Below are 19328 nucleotides of genomic sequence, written 5' to 3'. Positions count from 1 at the left end.
CAAAACATCGATAAAACCTGGCATAAGGAACTCATGTAGAAATTCCATAAAATGCTACCAAAGCAATAGGTTGAACCAGTATATTTAGAGATAAACAAGAAGAAGATCACTTAATAATGAAATAATAAAAAACAGGTATACCCCAAGGCAGTGTTTTGGGTCCTGTCCTTTACTTACTCTATACCTGTGATATACCACAAATAGAAAGTGTTACTATAGATAAATTTACCGATGACATACAGCGATTCTTGCTAATGGAGACAATAGCGAAGAAGCAAACAGAAAACCGCGGTATGCAAGTATTATTATAAATAAGTTGTTGCATCGCCTCTTTGTCGACTACCCCAATTTTCCCACTTGGACCTTCACTTCCCCTTTCATACACATATCATTATGTCAGTTTTATGAAAAAGAACATTGCCCATGCATTATTCGGTCCAAGTTCTCTGAACTGGAGATGTTCAACTTTTACACTGGCCGCAAGCACACATGTATAGATGGCTCCAAATCTCGCAGCGGATTTGGCAGTACATTTCTGGCGGACAACCGGGCAGTCCGTTTCAAGCTGCTTAAACAGGGTTCAGTATTGACCGCTGAACTCTTCGCGATATTCAAAGCATTATCGTACATCTCAACACAAACCTTCAAAAAATGGCTAATCCTGACCGACTCCCGCATTGCTCTCGATTGTTTCCTGGAACAGAAGTTCTCTGATCACCGACTCACTGTCAATTATCCGTGCCCTCTAACTGAATGGCTTCGACAAGTTTACTGTGGATCCCTTCTCACGTTGGTATATCGAGAAACGAGCGCGCGGATTCTGCGGCTAAATCGGCAGCCTCATGTCCCCTCCCCATCAGGGATATTTGTGTCCATACCTACCTTATACCATTAGTATATTGTTTTACAAATAGCGAGGTACAACGTCGTTGGGCCCAGGAAGCCAACCATAACAAAATATTTGAGGTTAAAGCTGATTTTTTCTCCTCTCTTCGCGTTCCTTCCCTTCGTCACCATGTCGTAGCTTTGCATCTACTGAGACTGGGCCACTGTCATTTCTCTCACGGTCGCTTCTTGACTTCGAGCCCGCCTGCGCACTGTGAGTTTTGTCACCGTACCCCTATTACAGGCTACCACATATTGAACGACTGTCCACGGCTCACCCAGATTAGATCTAAGTATGGGCTGCAAAAATTTAAAAATGCCTTAACAGGAGAAAATACCGACAGACACCTCGAATTTCTACGATTGATTTTCTCCATAGAATCTAGCCTATGCAAAATTTAGAGTTACTGATCAATTAACCATTACCACTTCGGTATGGGTGCTGATGTATGCTGTCTGGATAGACTTCATTATGGTTGTGTTTCTAGTACTGTGTTTGTGTTTATTTTAAAATTGTATATACACTATTAATTCTTTTAAACCTCCTGTTTGTGTTGTGGACGTTATAACTGGACCCAAAAGTGGAGAACAATAATTAATGAGAGTAAATTAGTGCATATTGAATTATAATAGTAACAGTGCTATGTTTGAAAACTTTGAATGAAGGAACATATCAAAAAGAAAAGAAAAAAAAATTGGATTAAAATACAAAATATTTATTAGTTACTTCGAAGAAATTCTAAATTATATATGTATAAGTAGATAATAAAACCCATATGGATCTACGCAATACACTTACGGGGATATTCTGAATTTCTGTTTTTTTTTTATCTGGCCTAAAAACCAGGCGTTGGAATGCATGACGTATACCTGGTTGCGGAGACTTGCCCTGGAGCGACAAGTTGGACAGGGTTATGTGGGACTGCCTTTGGGCTTACCAATGCTCTAAACCGAAACCTCCTCGCAGTGGACACCTGTGGATCGCTACTGCCACTGCATTAAATTTGGGGATATGGCACCCGCTGAGCGACCAGCCGTTATTGGGCACGCCCACCCGGCGATTCTATTAATTCTCAAACTTGAGTTAAAACACGACTGGATACTGTCGTAAGGGGGCAAAAGTTATGACTGCAGCGACGGATGAGGTCATTTCAGCCTGGAAAAGGGGGGAGGTTATCGGTGACGAGGTGCTAAGCTCCCAGCATGTCGAGCAGCTCGCGAACAAGCGCCTTTTTAAAAGAACTTGAGCTGAGTTGTTGTTTGTCGAATGATTGAGATATGAAGTTCTTGATTTCTGGAGTGTCAGTCTCCCTATGAGTTTGATTATTTCTGACAAACCATGGAGCGTTTAAGATTCTCCTGAAGAGGTTATTTTGGAAAACTTGAAGCAGTTTGACCTTGTTGGGTATAACCGAACCTTTCTGGATTGCTTTCTGGATTTGGGAATGGCAACCGAACCGTCGGTCGAGGTGGAGACCTAGGTACGGGATGTTATCCAGCCATGGAATTATTACTATTTAAATTATTATTATGGAAAATGATGGCCTGGGTTTTTAGGGGGTTGATTTGCGACCTGTATTGTAAATTCGACCCTGGTGGCCGTAAAGAAAGCAGTGTCGTCAGCGTAAAACGCGACGTCAATGTGCTCTTCTCTCGGCAGGTCTGAAATAAAGAGGTTAAACCGTCGTTTCAGACCTTGTCGAAGGCTTTGTTTAGGTCCAGAAGCGCTGCTCCAAGCTTTTTATGTTGGTCGAGAGTATGATGGATGTGTGTGGCCAAACGGGTAGCCTGATGGACGGATGAGTGGTGATTTGTGAAAGAGTTGAGTAGAGTATTGCCCTCTCGGCAAGCTTCGAAATAGCACTGAGACGGCAGATGGATCTGTAGTCAGATGGAGATGATTTTGCTCCTTTCTTGGGAATAATCGCTATATGTGCGTGTTTCCAAGACTTCTGGAAATGTTGCAGCCTCATGAGAGAGTTAATGATGTTTGCTAGTTCCGCGAGCTACTTATGCGAGAACTTTTTCAACTGGGTAATCGATATTATGTCGAAACCTGGAGTTTTTTTGGTTTGAAGTTTGCCGATCATAGTTTGTGGAGACTTTGGAGACAAGAAATGGTTGAGAAGAATATTCTGCTTTTCTCGCATCATCATAATACAAGTACTTCAGAAAATAGTCCTACAGATCCTACAGGAATAAATAATAACATCGGTACAATATATATATATATATATATATATATATATATATATATATATATATATATATATATATATATATATATATATATATATATATATATATATATATATACTTAAGATGCTTTTTATCTGTTTTTCATGTGCGTGTATATGTGCGTATATATATCTATGATGAAAAATTATACTGAATAGAATGAATTATGGATACATTTGTCGTCCAGGATGTCGGAATTGGCCTCCTCGAAGTCGAGTGGACCGCCTTGCGACGATAAAATCTCGCGAGATCCGAATGAAAAATTAATTAAATTGTTTGTAATGAAGTTTTTTTTTGCGATGGCCGGCAGCCATGCGTGTCCGGATGGCGGGACCTGACCGCTCTAACTCACGCTCCACGTCACATGACCGCCCTTTTTTGTCGTCAGAGTTCTTTCGCTCGATCATTGTCCATTTTCTGACGCAGTGGCGTGCAAAATAATCTAGAGAACGACAGAAAAAACCGTCAGTGTGTCATTATTTCCCCTTTATTTTTAAAGTTTGTAAGAGTATATCGATAGTTTTCATGTGAGATCATGTGGTGTTTATTTCTGTTCCTGTATTACTTTTGTGGCTCTAATATTGCCTCTGGCTGTAACTTTATTTTAATTCTGTAACAATGTACGTCATCAATACCATAATATCAAAATAAATTATATTCTAGAGCATTATTTTTGTTTCATTATATTATTTACATTTATATGTTTTCGGAATCAAAATAAACGAAATCATAAAATTAGTGCGGCAACATTGCATTATTTATTATCATCATTAAGGCCTATGTGTTCTTTGATATTGAAATTACTCTACTTTCTAAATATCCTAATTAGTGTTTTAGGTTTATTATCTATTCTCTATCTTTCCATGTATAAATCCTCTTCCTTGTTTCGGTCTCTTCTCACTCTTATTGCTTCGTCTGGGATTTCTTCTTTTCTGAAGTATTTCATTTCCTTTTTACTTTTCTATTAGTATTTCTATTTTTACCCACGTCTCGAAACAGAAAGTTCACCATTTTAGTTTAGCCCGATATATCCTCTTGGTTAATGAATTTACTATTGATAGCGAATTCCTGATTTTTCCAACTCTAACAATCATTTCCATCTGCAGGCTTCCATTATTTTCGATTTCTGTAGCCAGATAATTAGCGCTGAATTTATTTTTCTATTTTTATCAATTTGGATATTTATTACTCTTGAATATCTTCGTTTTATTTTTCTCAAGATTGTCAGTTTCTGTAACTTCGATGCAGCAAAATTTTCTTATCTATTTCTTCAAGCATGTAATGTTCTTAATTATCCCACTCCTTTCCAAGGGTCACATTAAGGACTCTCAATCCAGTTTAAAGGACCGAGTTAAATATTTTATAATATCTCCCACGCATCAATCGATTCCAGTTGAAAGCTATTTTTGAATCTAAAATTTGAAGAGATTCTTTATTTGTACTAATACACTGCTGCTAGTGAACTTATATTTAGTATTGTTTTCTAAATATGTTCACTGTTGATGATCGGTAACACTGTTCTGGCTTCGAATAGTGCTATAGTCTGTTACTTTTTGTGTTTTCTTTTTTTGGGGGGTGCCTGTTTTTTTTTTCTGTCCCTATAACTTTTCACCACTGCAGTCTATATACCACTCATTCACGTTTGTCTATACACATATACAGACTATTCCAATCTCATCTTCAACTGTGCACCGATTGTCGCATCTCAGTCGAATGCCTTAGATTCAAAGACCTTTTTAAAATATTTTTTAATAAGAACACACATTTCATATAGAAAATATATATTTTTTCAATTTTCTTAAAATTCCAGTCATGAAAAAAGGGACCTTCTTCCCCCCCGTTCCCGGGTCTGGAGGTTGCGCCAGTCGATGCCGACATCGCAGCTAATAGTTCGACGTTCATTGTTCGCAGGAACCCGCAGGAACGTGTGAGACTTGCATGATTTATGGGGCAAGCCATTGGGCCTGACGTACAATAGTTATTAATTGAATCAAGACGGGAGAGGGGCGCTGCCGGTGGGGGTTTCGGGGTGTACGGGGCGGCGGGATGGAAGGCTGCTTCAACTCGATATTAAGTGTTTAAATAGATTATTAGAAGGCAGGGCCTCTCGTCGAGAAACAATGCCGGGCTCATATTAAAATCAGACGTGTCATAAATCAGTGTTTTTGTTGGTGGAGAATGGAGGCTGAGGGGTTGGTATATGTACAGAAAATAAATATATTAAAAAAAATATTTTACTATATATAATAAAAGGTCAATTGAAAAGTCCCCGTCCTACCATAGTAAAACGCATAATTTGGCAAAATTAGTTTAGTAAATATACCTCATTTTTAGTAGACATTAATGTTTATAACAGACAGACATAAATATTTTGAGAAAAAATCCGCAGATGTGTTTTACGCCCACATAGAATACTGCTCTGTTAATTGATTTATTACAATTGGAAGTTCCAATCGTTTATTATGTTGAATACAGTCTATCCTTTTAATTATGAGCTTATAATTTTGTAGGAATGTTCGTCGAGTCGGTCGAAATGTGTTGCTGCCGCTGCGATTATTTATCAGAACACTCACTACTATTTTTGGAAGGAATTTGCACGGGAACTAAAAACACTGGTTGAATCAAAGTTGTTTATTTTAACTTACGATTAATACATGTGGTCGATGGGAGAATTGACAGGATATTAGGTTAGGTAGAGGAAGTACGGTAGCGCTGTGGAAGTGGTACTGTTACAAGGGGACGGAGAAAAGAAAAGAGAGCGAGACGTCGTCGTGATGGCCTTTTATACCCTGGATCTGCATGGTACCAATCCACCGGCTTTGCCAACCTTTGTAGTTGTTGATGGTGAATTAGTGGTTGCCTAAAGGGTCGTGGCGGTAGCCATATAACTCCCCTCCTAGTGGAACTGCCGTGGAACGCACCTCTATGTGGTGCAGGTTCCGGAGTGCACCCGCAATCACGCAAACAAACGCCCGGGGACTGCTGATGAGATGGGGATGCCATCCTGAGCGAGGAGTTTTACGGAATCAGCTGCCATCGGAGTTGTAGCAGGACGTCGTTCGTCTTGGGGCGTTTAGCTTTGTTTGGGGGTACCTATAAGTGTTTTACGTGTCCCGTTTCGTGATGCGAGGGTGTTCATATGTTGCTGGTATACATGATGGGCTTCTGTGGTTTTCGTCCATCAGACTAATCTCGTGGGATGTCGTCGACCACGTGATGTTGATGGGTTCCGTTCCTCGTGCTATCCTTCCATGCACGTGTCAAGCACCTGTCGTATGGCTTATGTTGAGTTGATTTACCTGTTAGGCACTTTGATCACGTCGGGGTCACCAATTGTAGGAATTTTCGTCGGGTCGGTCGGTTGGTCGAAATGTGTGGCTGCCGCTGCGATTATTTGTCAGAACAATCACTACTACTTTTGGAAGGAAACTGCACGGGAACTAAAAACACTGATTGAATCAAAGTTGTTTACTTTAACTTACGATTAATACATGTGGTCGACGGGAGAATTGACAGGATATTAGGTTAGGTCGAGGAAGTACGGTAGCGCTGTGGAAGTGGTACTGTTACAAGGGGACGGAGAAAAGAAAAGAGAGCGAGATGTCGTCGTGATGGTCTTTTATACCCTGGATTTGCATGGTACCAATCCACCGGCGTTGCCAACCTTTGTAGTTGTTGATGGTGAATTAGTGGTTGCCTAAAGGGTCGTGGCGGTAGCCACAATTTCAAGAGCTATTATTTTAGAGTTCAGTGTACTTTGTCACGTTCGCCCAATATTTCCAATAGTTCGTGAATGCGTAACATGGCCAAAAGGCACAGATTTTTCTTGAACAGCAGATTCTTATCTGTACTCTGACCCAGAATAGAGAATCAATGTGTCAATTTGTAGAAAAATTCCGAGTTTCACGTGAAGATATAAAATAATATATGGAAGTGCATTTTGATCGACTTTTGACACGGAAAACAGCTTGGGCTTAAACTAAATTAAATGTATTGGCTGATAGAGCGTAATTAGGTATTATGCTCACATAACAAGGATTTGCTGTATAAGTCAATACTTAGGCCCATTTAGACCTATGGTGTTGAAGTTTGTACAGCAGATCACCTACTGAAGCGATATTCTTAATTTTTAATGTATAGCTATAATGTATATTGTATATTTTATCCATGTTTTCAGTCCAGTAGGCTAAGTGACACGTATGTAAAGCAAAATTATTTATGTTGATCAAGAGGCATATCAAAAACAAAAGAACAACCTACAATTAAAATACAAAAAAATTTATTAGTTATTTGGAAGGAAATTCAAATAATCATGATAATTATTTCAAAATAAAGACCTGAGAATTATAGTGGACGCACCCTGATACTATAGAAACAGATATTTACACAGGGACCTTCGGATTCCAACTGTCATAGGACATTTTAATTCGCATCAAGATATGAGGAAAAACTCATATGATTGAAAGTTATTGTAGGACTTCGGTATTAACATGGGAATGCTGAAGCCTGTAGATAACACTGAACTAAACTCAGATTCAAGAGTACCAAACCTAGGGCATTTTTAGATAGCTATCTGGTCTTAAGCCATTATAGAAACAAATTGTATATTCATAAGTAAAATTGATAGCAATTAATATTTCTTTAAGTCACATGATAACGTTGATTTAAGTAAAACAAGTTGTCGTGAGTGGTCTCTAAAGCTTAATGATCGGTGATTTTGGTTTGAAAGGTAAAATATGTTAAAAATTAAATTAATTAAAAATATAACATTATTGGAGTGGATAACGACAATGACCAAAAGCAAAAGGAAAGTCATGATGATGGAAAAAAATTGATATCTGATGATTTAAAAAGAAGAAGGAGAAGGAAATGAATATCTGAATTGGACAGATTACGTATCTGTACTTAATATAAATAATAAATTAATTAACAAAAAAAAGAGTATTAAGCAAAGTGAAAATTGAAGTGTTTAAACCAATATTTAGACCAACTCTAACATTCGTTTGCGAGATATACAAGAGATACCAAGATGTAGCAAGTAGTAGAAATTAAAAACCTCCGAAGAAAACAAAACCCGATGAGAAGACAAAAAATAAGAAACAATCTCAATATTTAATCAGTGTAGGAGACCATAGAAAGGGAACAACTTGGCTGATGAAAACTTATAGCGTATGATACAAGAGGATACTAGACGAGGAAAGTGAGTGAGGGAAGCAAAGACGGAATTGCGAAAGGCTAGAGGGCCTGTTAAGAAATTTTGGGATGTACATGTTAGCAAAAACAAACCGTATTTATACATGGAGTAAAAGTAAACATAGAACGCCTACACCACTTAATCGTACATAATATGTTTTTTAATTATTAGATGTATGATATTAGTATTCTAGTATTTTATATGTACCTTCACCATCACTACATTGTATAAAACCAAGTCGCCTTTTCTGTCCCTATATCCCTATGTGCGCTTAAATCTTTAAAACTACGCAACGGATTTTGATGCGTTTTTTTTCAATAGATAGAGTGATTCAAGAGGAAGGTTTGTATGTATAATACATGCATAATATACTAAGGCAACATTGCTAATTTTAGAGGTTTCTAACATGATGTCGTAAATTAACCTATTTTTTTAGGCTTATTTAGCAATTAACAAAAACGCTGCCTAACCCTACGAGTTAGATCAAATTAATGTACTACAGTATTGTACACTATAAGAAGGTCTACAAAAAAGTCCACGATGGTATATGTTTATCTTTTAGGGATAACCCACATTAACCATTTTTATTGTTTACTTTTTACGTGAGAAAATGGCTTATTTACGAAGCTATTTTAAGCAATACGGCATTAATCCTTATCGAATTAAGTACCTTAAATACAGTGTGCAATTAATATAGATCAATATGGTTCCTTACAGCATGTAAATTAAACAAATATTTTCGGAGATATTAGAAATTTAAAATTTGCGTTTAAAAATGTGTAATGTAATAAAAATTGTATGAATTTAGATATTCCAAAGATAGCAGGAAATCTTCATAGTAAGTATAGGGGAAGAGGAATTGTTTTACTCCAAATTTAATGCGTGCAGGCCAAGGGCAGTAATGAATGAACCAAAAATACTGGATCGATTTTAATCATGTTTTCATTGAGTGACATAGGCGTATATATTTTATGCCCGTGCAAAGTCGGAGCGGGCCGCTATGTTTTTATATACAACGTTCATATTTTTTCTGTAGTGTATTTAATTTAGTATCAGCATTACACCCGTGCGAAGCCAGGGCGGGTCGCTAGTACTTTAATAAATAAACATATTTCTTAATCTACCTATTTCCTTTACCTCCTGAAACATAGTGAATATCCTGGGTAACAAATTACCGACCCAGTTATGAATACAACGCCCATTTCCTCGACCTATCCGCGCGTATTAAGGAACGGTCTACGTCGAATTTATCCGGCACGAAAGCGTCTCGTGGTCCTGGTGTCCCGCGCGTTCGACTTGTTGAAACCCGACAAACTGCCGGTGATTTACTGGCCAAACGAGCGTGATATTCGCCCATTTAAAGCGGCTCACCTCTAAACACCTCATATCAGCAATTCTCGCCCTCCCGCATTATTGACATGCATCGTTTGTTTGCTCAAACGACTGTTCGGTTCCGGTTTGCGGCGAACGATTTTAATTGACGCTTTTCGATCGTCGGAAAAGGCCTCGACCGCCAACCCAACAATGTAAACTGATACTGGGGAGGAGGAGGGTAGGTAATTAAATCAGTTCAACGAGATATTTGACTCTATTGTGCGGATTGTTGTCCTGATTGTGACGATCTATGTATATAGCATGTAGCATTTATTGCTTTTACCATATTATACATAAGAGAAGAAGGTCCAGCCATCATTCATTGATTCTCTCATTCATATATTCTGGTTGGCTAAAAGTTAAAAAACAAAATGGCAAGGAAATATATTAAGTACCCCTTTAGGTCCCGATTTTCCAAAATCGAATTTGTCGATTAGCAAAAATTTATAATATACTAGCTGACCCGACAGACTTCGTCCTGTCAAAAAGATTTGTAATGTGGCAGTTTTTGTGCCTACGTATTTTAAAAAATTCTCCTGAACAGAACCATCACCCTGGTGATAGGGCGTTGTGAATAAAAAATAATTAAATAAAACATATATAAGGATTGAAAAGTAAGTAATCGCTTTATTGTTAATCATGTGAATCATAATTATTATTATTATTATCATTATATTGCTTTGTGGTATACGATGTTTTTTGTTTGATTACCTGGCGCATAGATAAACAAATCTGATGGTTTTCCAACACGGGAACAGGCAACATACAATTGACCATGTGAGAAACATGGGTTTTCTAGATTAATACCACAAACACTTAATGATTGCCCCTGGGACTTGTTTATAGTCATAGCAAAAGCAAGCCGTCAACATGTCTATAGGAAATTTGCCATTACCAATGTCAATGAGTTGTTTAGAGAATATGTTTCCAGATTGGTCATTTTGCAACTCGACACGCATATTCTTGCTTAAATGAAGTACTTTAACATGTTTCCACAAATTGGAGGACTTTAGACATGCATTGAGTTCATCAGCTGGCGTTGATCGTGGAATCACTGGCAATGTTTGACGAAAATCTCCTGCTAATAAAATCATTGCACCACCAAATCGGTTATTATTGCTACGTAGATCTTTTAAGGTTCTGTCTAAAGCCTCCAAAAATTATTTATGTGCCATCGTGCATTCATCCCAAACAATCAATTTACATTGCTGCAAAACCTTTGCCATTGCAGAGTTCTTCGAAACGTTGCAGGTTGGAGTTTCATTGCTTTGCATATTTAATGGCAATTTTAGTGCTGAATGGGCTGTTCGACCACCTTCAAGCAAAGTTGCTGCGATTCCCGACGAAGCGAGTGCAAGTGCAATTTTATTTTGTGAGCGAATTGTTGCTAATATTAATGAAATAAAAAAAGTTTTTCCTGTACCACCAGGTGCATCTAAGAAATAAATCCCTCCAGTTTCATCATTTGTTACTTTCATAAGAGTTTCAAATACATACTTCTGTTGTTCATTTAACAGTGGAAGATTTGTTTGAATTTATTCTTTCAAAGCGTTGAGATCATACAGTCTTTCTCGATGCAACTCTTGGTTAAAAGCGTCATGCATTGGACGATTGGGCGCGGTCAGGCCTAATTGAATTAATAGTTTGTTTGACATTATCAAGCACATGTCCTCAATTGAAATCAATGCTTCATTGTAAATTTCTTCACTGATTTGTATATTTGGATTTCCCATTCTATTCCGTATTTGATACAAAATATCATCACACATATAATCTTTGTACTTCATCCACAAATCAATTGGGTTTGATGGGAAGCATGTAGATATGATTATAGAAAACAATGTTCGTATTTGATGAGTGTGTGATGATATTACAGCATCATTGAGAGTTTGATCCCAATGAGCGTCATTTTCAAGCAATTGCAAACGTTGACAGGCTTCTCTGTAGGATCCACACAATTCACCATCAACAGTTCGTAACTGTTGGAATGATGTTGGGCCACGTACATTGACTAATAGCAGTCGTAAATAAAAACATTCATCATTGCTTGGATGTACTGAATAAATCCGGCCAATCGCATCGGTGGAATATACATCTGTATATCCTGGAACTGGTTTTCCTTGTTTCCGTCGTATAAATCTCCTTGAGGATTGATTCCAGGTATAATATTTTGGCATTTCAGAATATAGCAATGTGCGAAATCATCGTTTTGGCATGTCTCAAAAAAACTGGTTAATGTAGTAGATGGTGGCTGAGCAGCTCTTTGTACTGCGTTCTGTGCTGTAAAATACACTCTTTGTCCATTTTCTAAATGCACAGCTAAGTGAACAACAGAAGGGTGTCTCTCGGGTGAATAGGAAAAGAAAATATTCGCCAAACTGCTTCATTACTACTGACATAGCGGCCCATTTGGTATTGGGTAACTTCATCATTAGAATTCCCTGCACCAATTCCAATCACAGCCATATCACTCCCTTTGGTTACATATTTGCAAATGTATTTAATCGATTTCACTGAATGGCAAGATTCAACGTTGATGTGTGCTTTGAATGTCTTTGATAAAATGGGTGAATATGGAACAATCCAACGATTATCTATTTCAATATCTTGTTAATTTAATTTGACAATTGTTGATTTTCCATTGTCTGCTGTCGATCTGCGACGATACAATGGATAACCGTCATTACCAGTAATTGTTTCCGATATTAATGTTCGTGGATATCGTTTTGAACATTTACCATCCATCATACACGGTGAATTTTGATTAAGAGTTCCACAGGGACCATGTATCATGTTTTTGATAACTACCTCATGCAATCCAGGATCTACTTGTACATTAGGGATTTCAGCTGATATCACTGCATCAACTTCATTTGGCCTTATCTTTTCAACCAACCAAATCAAAATGTGTGCATGTGGCAATCCTCGTTTCTGCCACTCCACAGAATACATCCAGCAGCGTGTCTCACCAAACACATTATGTTTTACGATGAAATTCATTAAAGATTTCAACTTTTGTCTAAAGACTCTGGCTGTAATATCATGACGATCAATGGATGATTTCCCAGGTAATAACTCCTGCTTAATTTCTATCCATTGCGGATTGCATGTAAATGTGATGAACAAATCTGCTGTACCATAATGACGAACATACGACATGGCATCTTGAGCATATTCGTGCATATGCCGAGGGCTTCCGATGTATGTTGCTGGAAGAATAGTCATCCGACCGACATTCTGTGCATTTCCATCAGTATTAATCGCATCTCGAAGGTGAATATACTCTTCAGATCGGAGTTTGGTTTGATTCAACCTGATGAATGTTAATCTCTCCGTTTCAATTTTAACATACATGTCATCAACATATTTGTGATATAATCGCCGACATTTCAATATGTGATTATCTGCATTTTCCCGAATCATTAGGCGGTATGAATAATAGTTCATTGAACTGACTTTTTTGTTGGTTTCAGAACCTGTAAACAGATTTTGTTTTAATAACATTCAAATATAAAATTAAAATACATAATATAGTGACTGAGATATTATCGCCATAGCTAAACTAATATTTTAGTTACCTGTAATGGGATTTATCATTTTTATTGATAAATCGTAGCCATCTTCACCTTGCCAAAATATAATGGGATATTGCAGTGCATCATATGAGCGGTGTGTTTCCTTTATAGGTTGTAATTGAAAATTCCGACGATGTAAAACAATATCACGGGATTCCAAGTTTTCTCCAACTACAACGATAGCAACTTCATCAATAGTTGGTGCATTAAAACGTCTTGTATGTTGACCTGCAGGTGTTTTATCAGCTCTGATTACAATTTTGTGATTATCGGATGGCATCAGATCCAGGGCAGTTTTAAACAATATAATCAATTGATTGTGTTGATGAAATAAAGTTTGTAATTGTTCTACAATAGACCTTTTTACTAAATTGTTATGTGCACAACGCAGATCAATTTCTTGTGGTGAATTGCCCATAAAATAAATTTGCAGGAATTTGTTGTCGCTATCTGACACTGGTAACAGTGAACCTGCTCTGTGATATATTTGCCCTTGTATCTGTAAATAAAAAAAATATTATGGTGTGGTATAAATTAATGGATTGTCAATGATCAAACTTAAATAATATTTGATCTTAAAAAGTATATATTTAGTTTTAACTAATATCTATCAAATATAAAATATAATAAAAGTGTCACTGAAATTGAATCACCATATAATATGATGACTAAGTGATATATTTCGTAATGATTAAGAAATTGAAGATTAGTAACACATCTTAACTTTGGTGACAGAAAATTTTGTTCGCTAAAATAATTATGAGTAACTGCTATAATACATACCTTGAAAGTTGGCATAAAATTTTCCCGAACTGCATTTGTTGCCCCAAATGAAGTCATTTGAAAGCAATTGTTATATTGTTGAATATGTGTCAAAAAGTGTATAGAATCTGTTCCTATTCCTGAAACCAATGAGTACAATGGTTCTGGTGGTGGATCCAATTGTATCAATTTCACTTTACCATTTGCGCAACACAATCCATTGGCTTCGTTTTTGTATTTTAATGCCTTACAGTGTGAGCAAACCAAGTTTATAGAACCAATAACAACACATTGGTAGTTACTGTAGTCAATTGACACATCGTAACTGAAAGCAGCTGGATTCAAACTTGCGCGATTATTAGTTGAATGTCGCGCTCGCGCTTCACGCGTTTGTGATATCCGAATTCTTTCACGTTCATTTCCGTCGTCACGTTCTTGTGCAGTACGATTAGATCGGTAATTAGCTTGGTTTATAGCATTTCTGGTTCTTCTACCTAAATTGCTTCGTCTTATAGGAGGCATATCAAATATAAATTATTTTTTCACTAATCACGAACTAAACAAACACTAACTAACTAAACACTCTGCACAAAACACGATATACGAATTTGTTTCGTGTATCACTTGACAATTCATCTGTCATCTGTCAAAAGTCATCTGTAACAGACAACTTTTTTTTTTAAATTTGATATGACTTGAACTCAAATCCTTTTAAGCCGTACGAATTGTTTTATTTATTTAAAATTTGAATTAAATTTTAAACAAATAAAAAATTTTAAATAAATAAAACAATTCGTACGGATTAAAAGGATTTGAGTTCAAGTCATATCAAATTTAAAAAAAAAAAGTTGTCTGTTACAGATGACTTTTGACAGATGACAGATGAATTGTCAACTGATACACGAAACAAATTCAAACAAAAAGGGCTATTTTTAGTGTTTTTCCAGCAATAATTCTAATTTCTCGCCGTAAAAACCATCCCTGAACTTCAACGAACATTTTAAAAAAAGATTTGGCCAAATTGGTCCAGGCGTTGTTGAGTTATGCGCTTAGGAACATATTTTGCGATTCATTTTTATATATAAGATATGTATATTGTGTATATCATATATGTATGTATCATAATTTAATTACTCCTTTTGCTCAAATTTTACCATTTTGTTTTGACTTTATTCTAAAATCAGAATCCATGAATAAATGTATGACTGAATGAATGATGGTTGTATTTGGTTGAATATTCTTCCAGTTGATACTCTGATCACTATTACTATTGCTTCCTGATAACCACTGTGGGAGACAAGAGCTCCGGGGAGCTGGATATCTAACTGTGACCCAAGATGTTAGAACAGTATGATAAATAAGTCGAAGACACTTTAGAGGAAAGATATATTTTTCGCCAAAAAAGTTTTTCCTCAACATAATATCCCTTTAACTCAATACATTTAATCCAGCGCTTTTACTATATTTAACCATCCAGCTAATACATTCATGTTTGACATGAAGGAATAATCACAGGGAGCGAAACATTTATAGTTGTGTAGACCAGTACATTATCTAAAAGGGAGGACACATATTTCTTCGCAAAATGGAGTCTCTACTGTTTATCAAATGCCTCCAAAACCTCTGGAAAATATACGTCGATGATCGTTTAACGCTTGTCAAGATAGTAAATATAAATGACACCGCATACCTCCCAGAAAACTGAGGCCAACCGACACACACATGTTTACCTTCTTTGATGCATATTCTACCAGAGACACCCACTGGTTTGATTGTTCTTTGCTCTCTGATTTTTTGTGATATATCCATGTTGTTCGTTTAATGACTCGTTCGACGGTGTGACGACAAAGTGAAAAAGTGAAAAATCAGAATCAATGAATAAATGTATGAGAATGAATGACGGTTGTATTTGATTGAACATTCTTCCATTTGATACTCTGATCACTATTACTATTGCTTCCTGATAACCACTGTAGGAGACAAGAGCTCTGGGGAGCTGGATATTTAACTGTGACCCAAGATGTTAGAACAGTATGATAAATTAGTCAAAGACACTATAGGAAAGATATATTTTTCGACAAAAAAAAGTTTTTCCTCAACTTAATATCCCTTTAACTCAATACATTTAATCCAGCGCTTTTACTATCTTTAACCATCCAGCCAATACATTCATGTTTGACATGAAGGAATAATCACAGGGAGCGAAACATTTATAGTTGTGTAGACCAGTATATTATCTAAAAGGGAGGACACATATTTCTTCGCAAAATGGAGTCCCTATTGTTTATCAAATGCCTCCAAAACCTCTGGAAAATATACGCCGATGATCGTTGAACGCTTGTCAAGATAGTAAATATAAATCACACCGCATACCTCCCAGAACACTGAGGCCAACCGACACACACATGTTGACCTTCTTTGATAAATATTCTACCAGAGACACCCACTGGTTTGATTGTTCTTTGCTCTCTGATTTTTTGTGATATATCCATGTTGTTCGTTTAATGACTCGTTCGACGGTGTGACGACAAAGTGAAAAAGTGAAAAATCAGAATCAATGAATAAATGTATGATTGAATGAATGACGGTTGTATTTGATTGAACATTCTTCCATTTGATACTCTGATCACTATTACTATTGCTTCCTGATAACCACTGTAGGAGACAAGAGCTCTGGGGAGCTGGATATTTAACTGTGACCCAAGATGTTAGAACAGTATGATAAATTAGTCGAAGACACTATAGGAAAGATATATTTTTCGACAAAAAAAAGTTTTTCCTCAATATAATATCCCTTTAACTCAATACATTTAATGCAGCACTTTTACTATCTTTAACCATCCAGCCAATACATTCATGTTTGACATGAAGGAATAATCACAGGGAGCGAAACATTTATAGTTGTGTAGACCAGTATATTATCTAAAAGGGAGGACACATATTTCTTCGCAAAATGGAGTCCCTATTGTTTATCAAATGCCTCCAAAACCTCTGGAAAATATACGCCGATGATCGTTGAACGCTTGTCAAGATAGTAAATATAAATCACACCGCATACCTCCCAGAACACTGAGGCCAACCGACACACACATGTTGACCTTCTTTGATAAATATTCTACCAGAGACACCCACTGGTTTGATTGTTCTTTGCTCTCTGATTTTTTGTGATATATCCATGTTGTTCGTTTAATGACTCGTTCGACGGTGTGACGACAAAGTGACGGTGAAATTCTTCATAATAGTTATCAAGCATTTTCTTGGTTTTCTGCGAAAAAATAATACACAGTCAGCACCCGAAAATAACTTTTTTACAAGTTTTACACCCAAACTAAATGATGCAGCTTACTTAAAATCTCACATTGTATTAATATATGTTAGTTGGGAGTAGCAATGATGCATTTAAAGTTACCGCAAGGTATATTCAAAGAGTAAGTGACAAAAACAAACTGCACGCGTATTTGTTTGAAACAATGAGAAAAATGTGGCCGGAACCGAAGACATTTGAAACTTTGAATTCGTTAAAAGTTATGTAATAAGTTCTTGATTCCTCACTATCAAAGGAATATTGTGTGAGAAGTTTATTCTCAGAAACTTATAGTTTCTTCAGTATTATTAGGGCCTTAACACCACTAACATCAGCAGCGGTAATTTAAATTCTCCGTCTCAGAATTTGTCACTGCAAACTGACCCATGAGTTTCTCATTAAAGGAAGAAGTCCACCACTATTGGTCGGATGTGGTTCTTTACTGTCTACCAAATACAACAAACACAATCGAATGCCGAAGATACAACTCGCAAGGACGGTTGGTCAACCTGGGAGAAACGATGGACCAGTGTCTTAGGCCGGAGAACCTGGACAGGCTGATTAATTTTTAAACCGTAACAGGACTACTACTAAAAGTATAATAGTGTGTATCTATGTAATATCATGCATCGTTTGAATTTTTTGTATCTTGCATTCTTATCGCTGTCATGGGTTATGCGACCATTATACTGCAGCATTGATATATTCACGCATTTGTATACTTTTACATATTTTACTTGACAACTTGTAACATCCCTGACTATCTATTATTTTCGGCATTTTCAAACGAAATGAGATCATATATTACGGAGCGATTTAAAATTTATCAAAATAATTAAAGCGCTAAAATAACATTTGTCGGTGTTTAGTCTGTAGTATTAATAACTAATATTTTGATTAATTTTGTCAGACGTGTGCAAATTTTTTTAATGCAATAGTATTAAGAGGTTTTATCCATTACCTATAAATTATTGTGGCTGTATAATTAACTGTAGCCTTCAGATTGATAACATTTTTGTTCAATTATTTTATTTAGATTAGAATTTTCTTCAAACTGAACTAAAACTCAGATTTGATTGGGCAATATTGCAATGTTTCGACGTCACAAATGTCCATGACGCATTACTCAAAAAACTTATATATATATATATATATATATCAAGCGAGAACGTCGTGGTATTTACTGGCTTCTCTTTACCATACCTACTAATAAGAATATCAGGAAATATTCACTTATTATCACGACCTAATGATACGTAACATAATAAAATATATGGTACATTAGAAAAAATTCATTATTCAAGAAGACCTTATCACAATATTCATATATTAATTTTCCTCCCACCCGCAGAGTCAATGTTTCAATCTCAACCTCCATCCTCCTCAGTATCAATCATCTCCCTTCTCCCCGTCACACTTGAGATTAGTTCGGACGACTTTATGAACCACGAGCACACACCAACATGGACCAACTAACGTCACGGCGTTCCTGAACTCCCTCCCCCCTCGAAACCACCCGCACAACCCAAGCTCCAACTAACGCCGCTGCCTCCGCCGCCGCCGATTTCGGAACTAAATTTAATTTAGTTGCAAGTTGATGCTAGGAAGTTAACTTTGGTTTAGTCGAAGTTATTTACATCGAGTTTAATGGGGATTTCGGGGCCGAAACAGGAATTCAATGGATGTAATGTAATGTGTTTCGTTACAAATTGTCTGGTTAGTACGATTCTTCGTAGCCGCCTGACGTGACGGTATATTCTGCTGGAGTGGATGAATTGAACGGAGGCAAATTACTTTCGTGATTAAAGATCGGTAATTATCGCTCGTTATTGATTATAGCTTATGCTTTTCGTTGCGAGAGTTTGCTTTGAAATTAATTTAGTTATGTAGATTTTGATAATATTGACTCTAAATTTATATATATATATATATATATATATATATATATATATATATATATATATATATATATCTGAGGGAATTTAGTTAGAACTCT

General features: G+C 36.5%; 1 protein-coding gene across 1 annotated transcript; it reads right to left on the bottom strand.

Annotated features, from left to right (window-relative positions):
* Window positions 1–12163: 12163 nt before the first annotated feature.
* LOC143201140 (uncharacterized) lies at window positions 12164–14223 on the bottom strand. The gene is made up of 4 exons (XM_076412031.1): window positions 14050–14223; window positions 13495–13765; window positions 13270–13437; window positions 12164–13167 (listed from the first exon to the last, which is right to left on the bottom strand). Exons 1-4 carry the CDS (start codon window positions 14104–14106, stop codon window positions 12302–12304), a joined length of 1362 nt encoding a protein of 453 aa, XP_076268146.1. The 5' UTR covers window positions 14107–14223; the 3' UTR covers window positions 12164–12301.
* Window positions 14224–19328: the final 5105 nt, after the last annotated feature.

The sequence above is a fragment of the Rhynchophorus ferrugineus genome, unplaced genomic scaffold, assembly GCF_030347505.1.
Source record: "Rhynchophorus ferrugineus isolate W39M unplaced genomic scaffold, kcgeb_rfMv2 rfM1, whole genome shotgun sequence".
Classification (NCBI taxonomy): domain Eukaryota; kingdom Metazoa; phylum Arthropoda; class Insecta; order Coleoptera; family Curculionidae; genus Rhynchophorus; species Rhynchophorus ferrugineus.
Note: the sequence above shows the minus strand (reverse complement) of the source record. Positions and strands in the feature narration are given on the sequence as shown.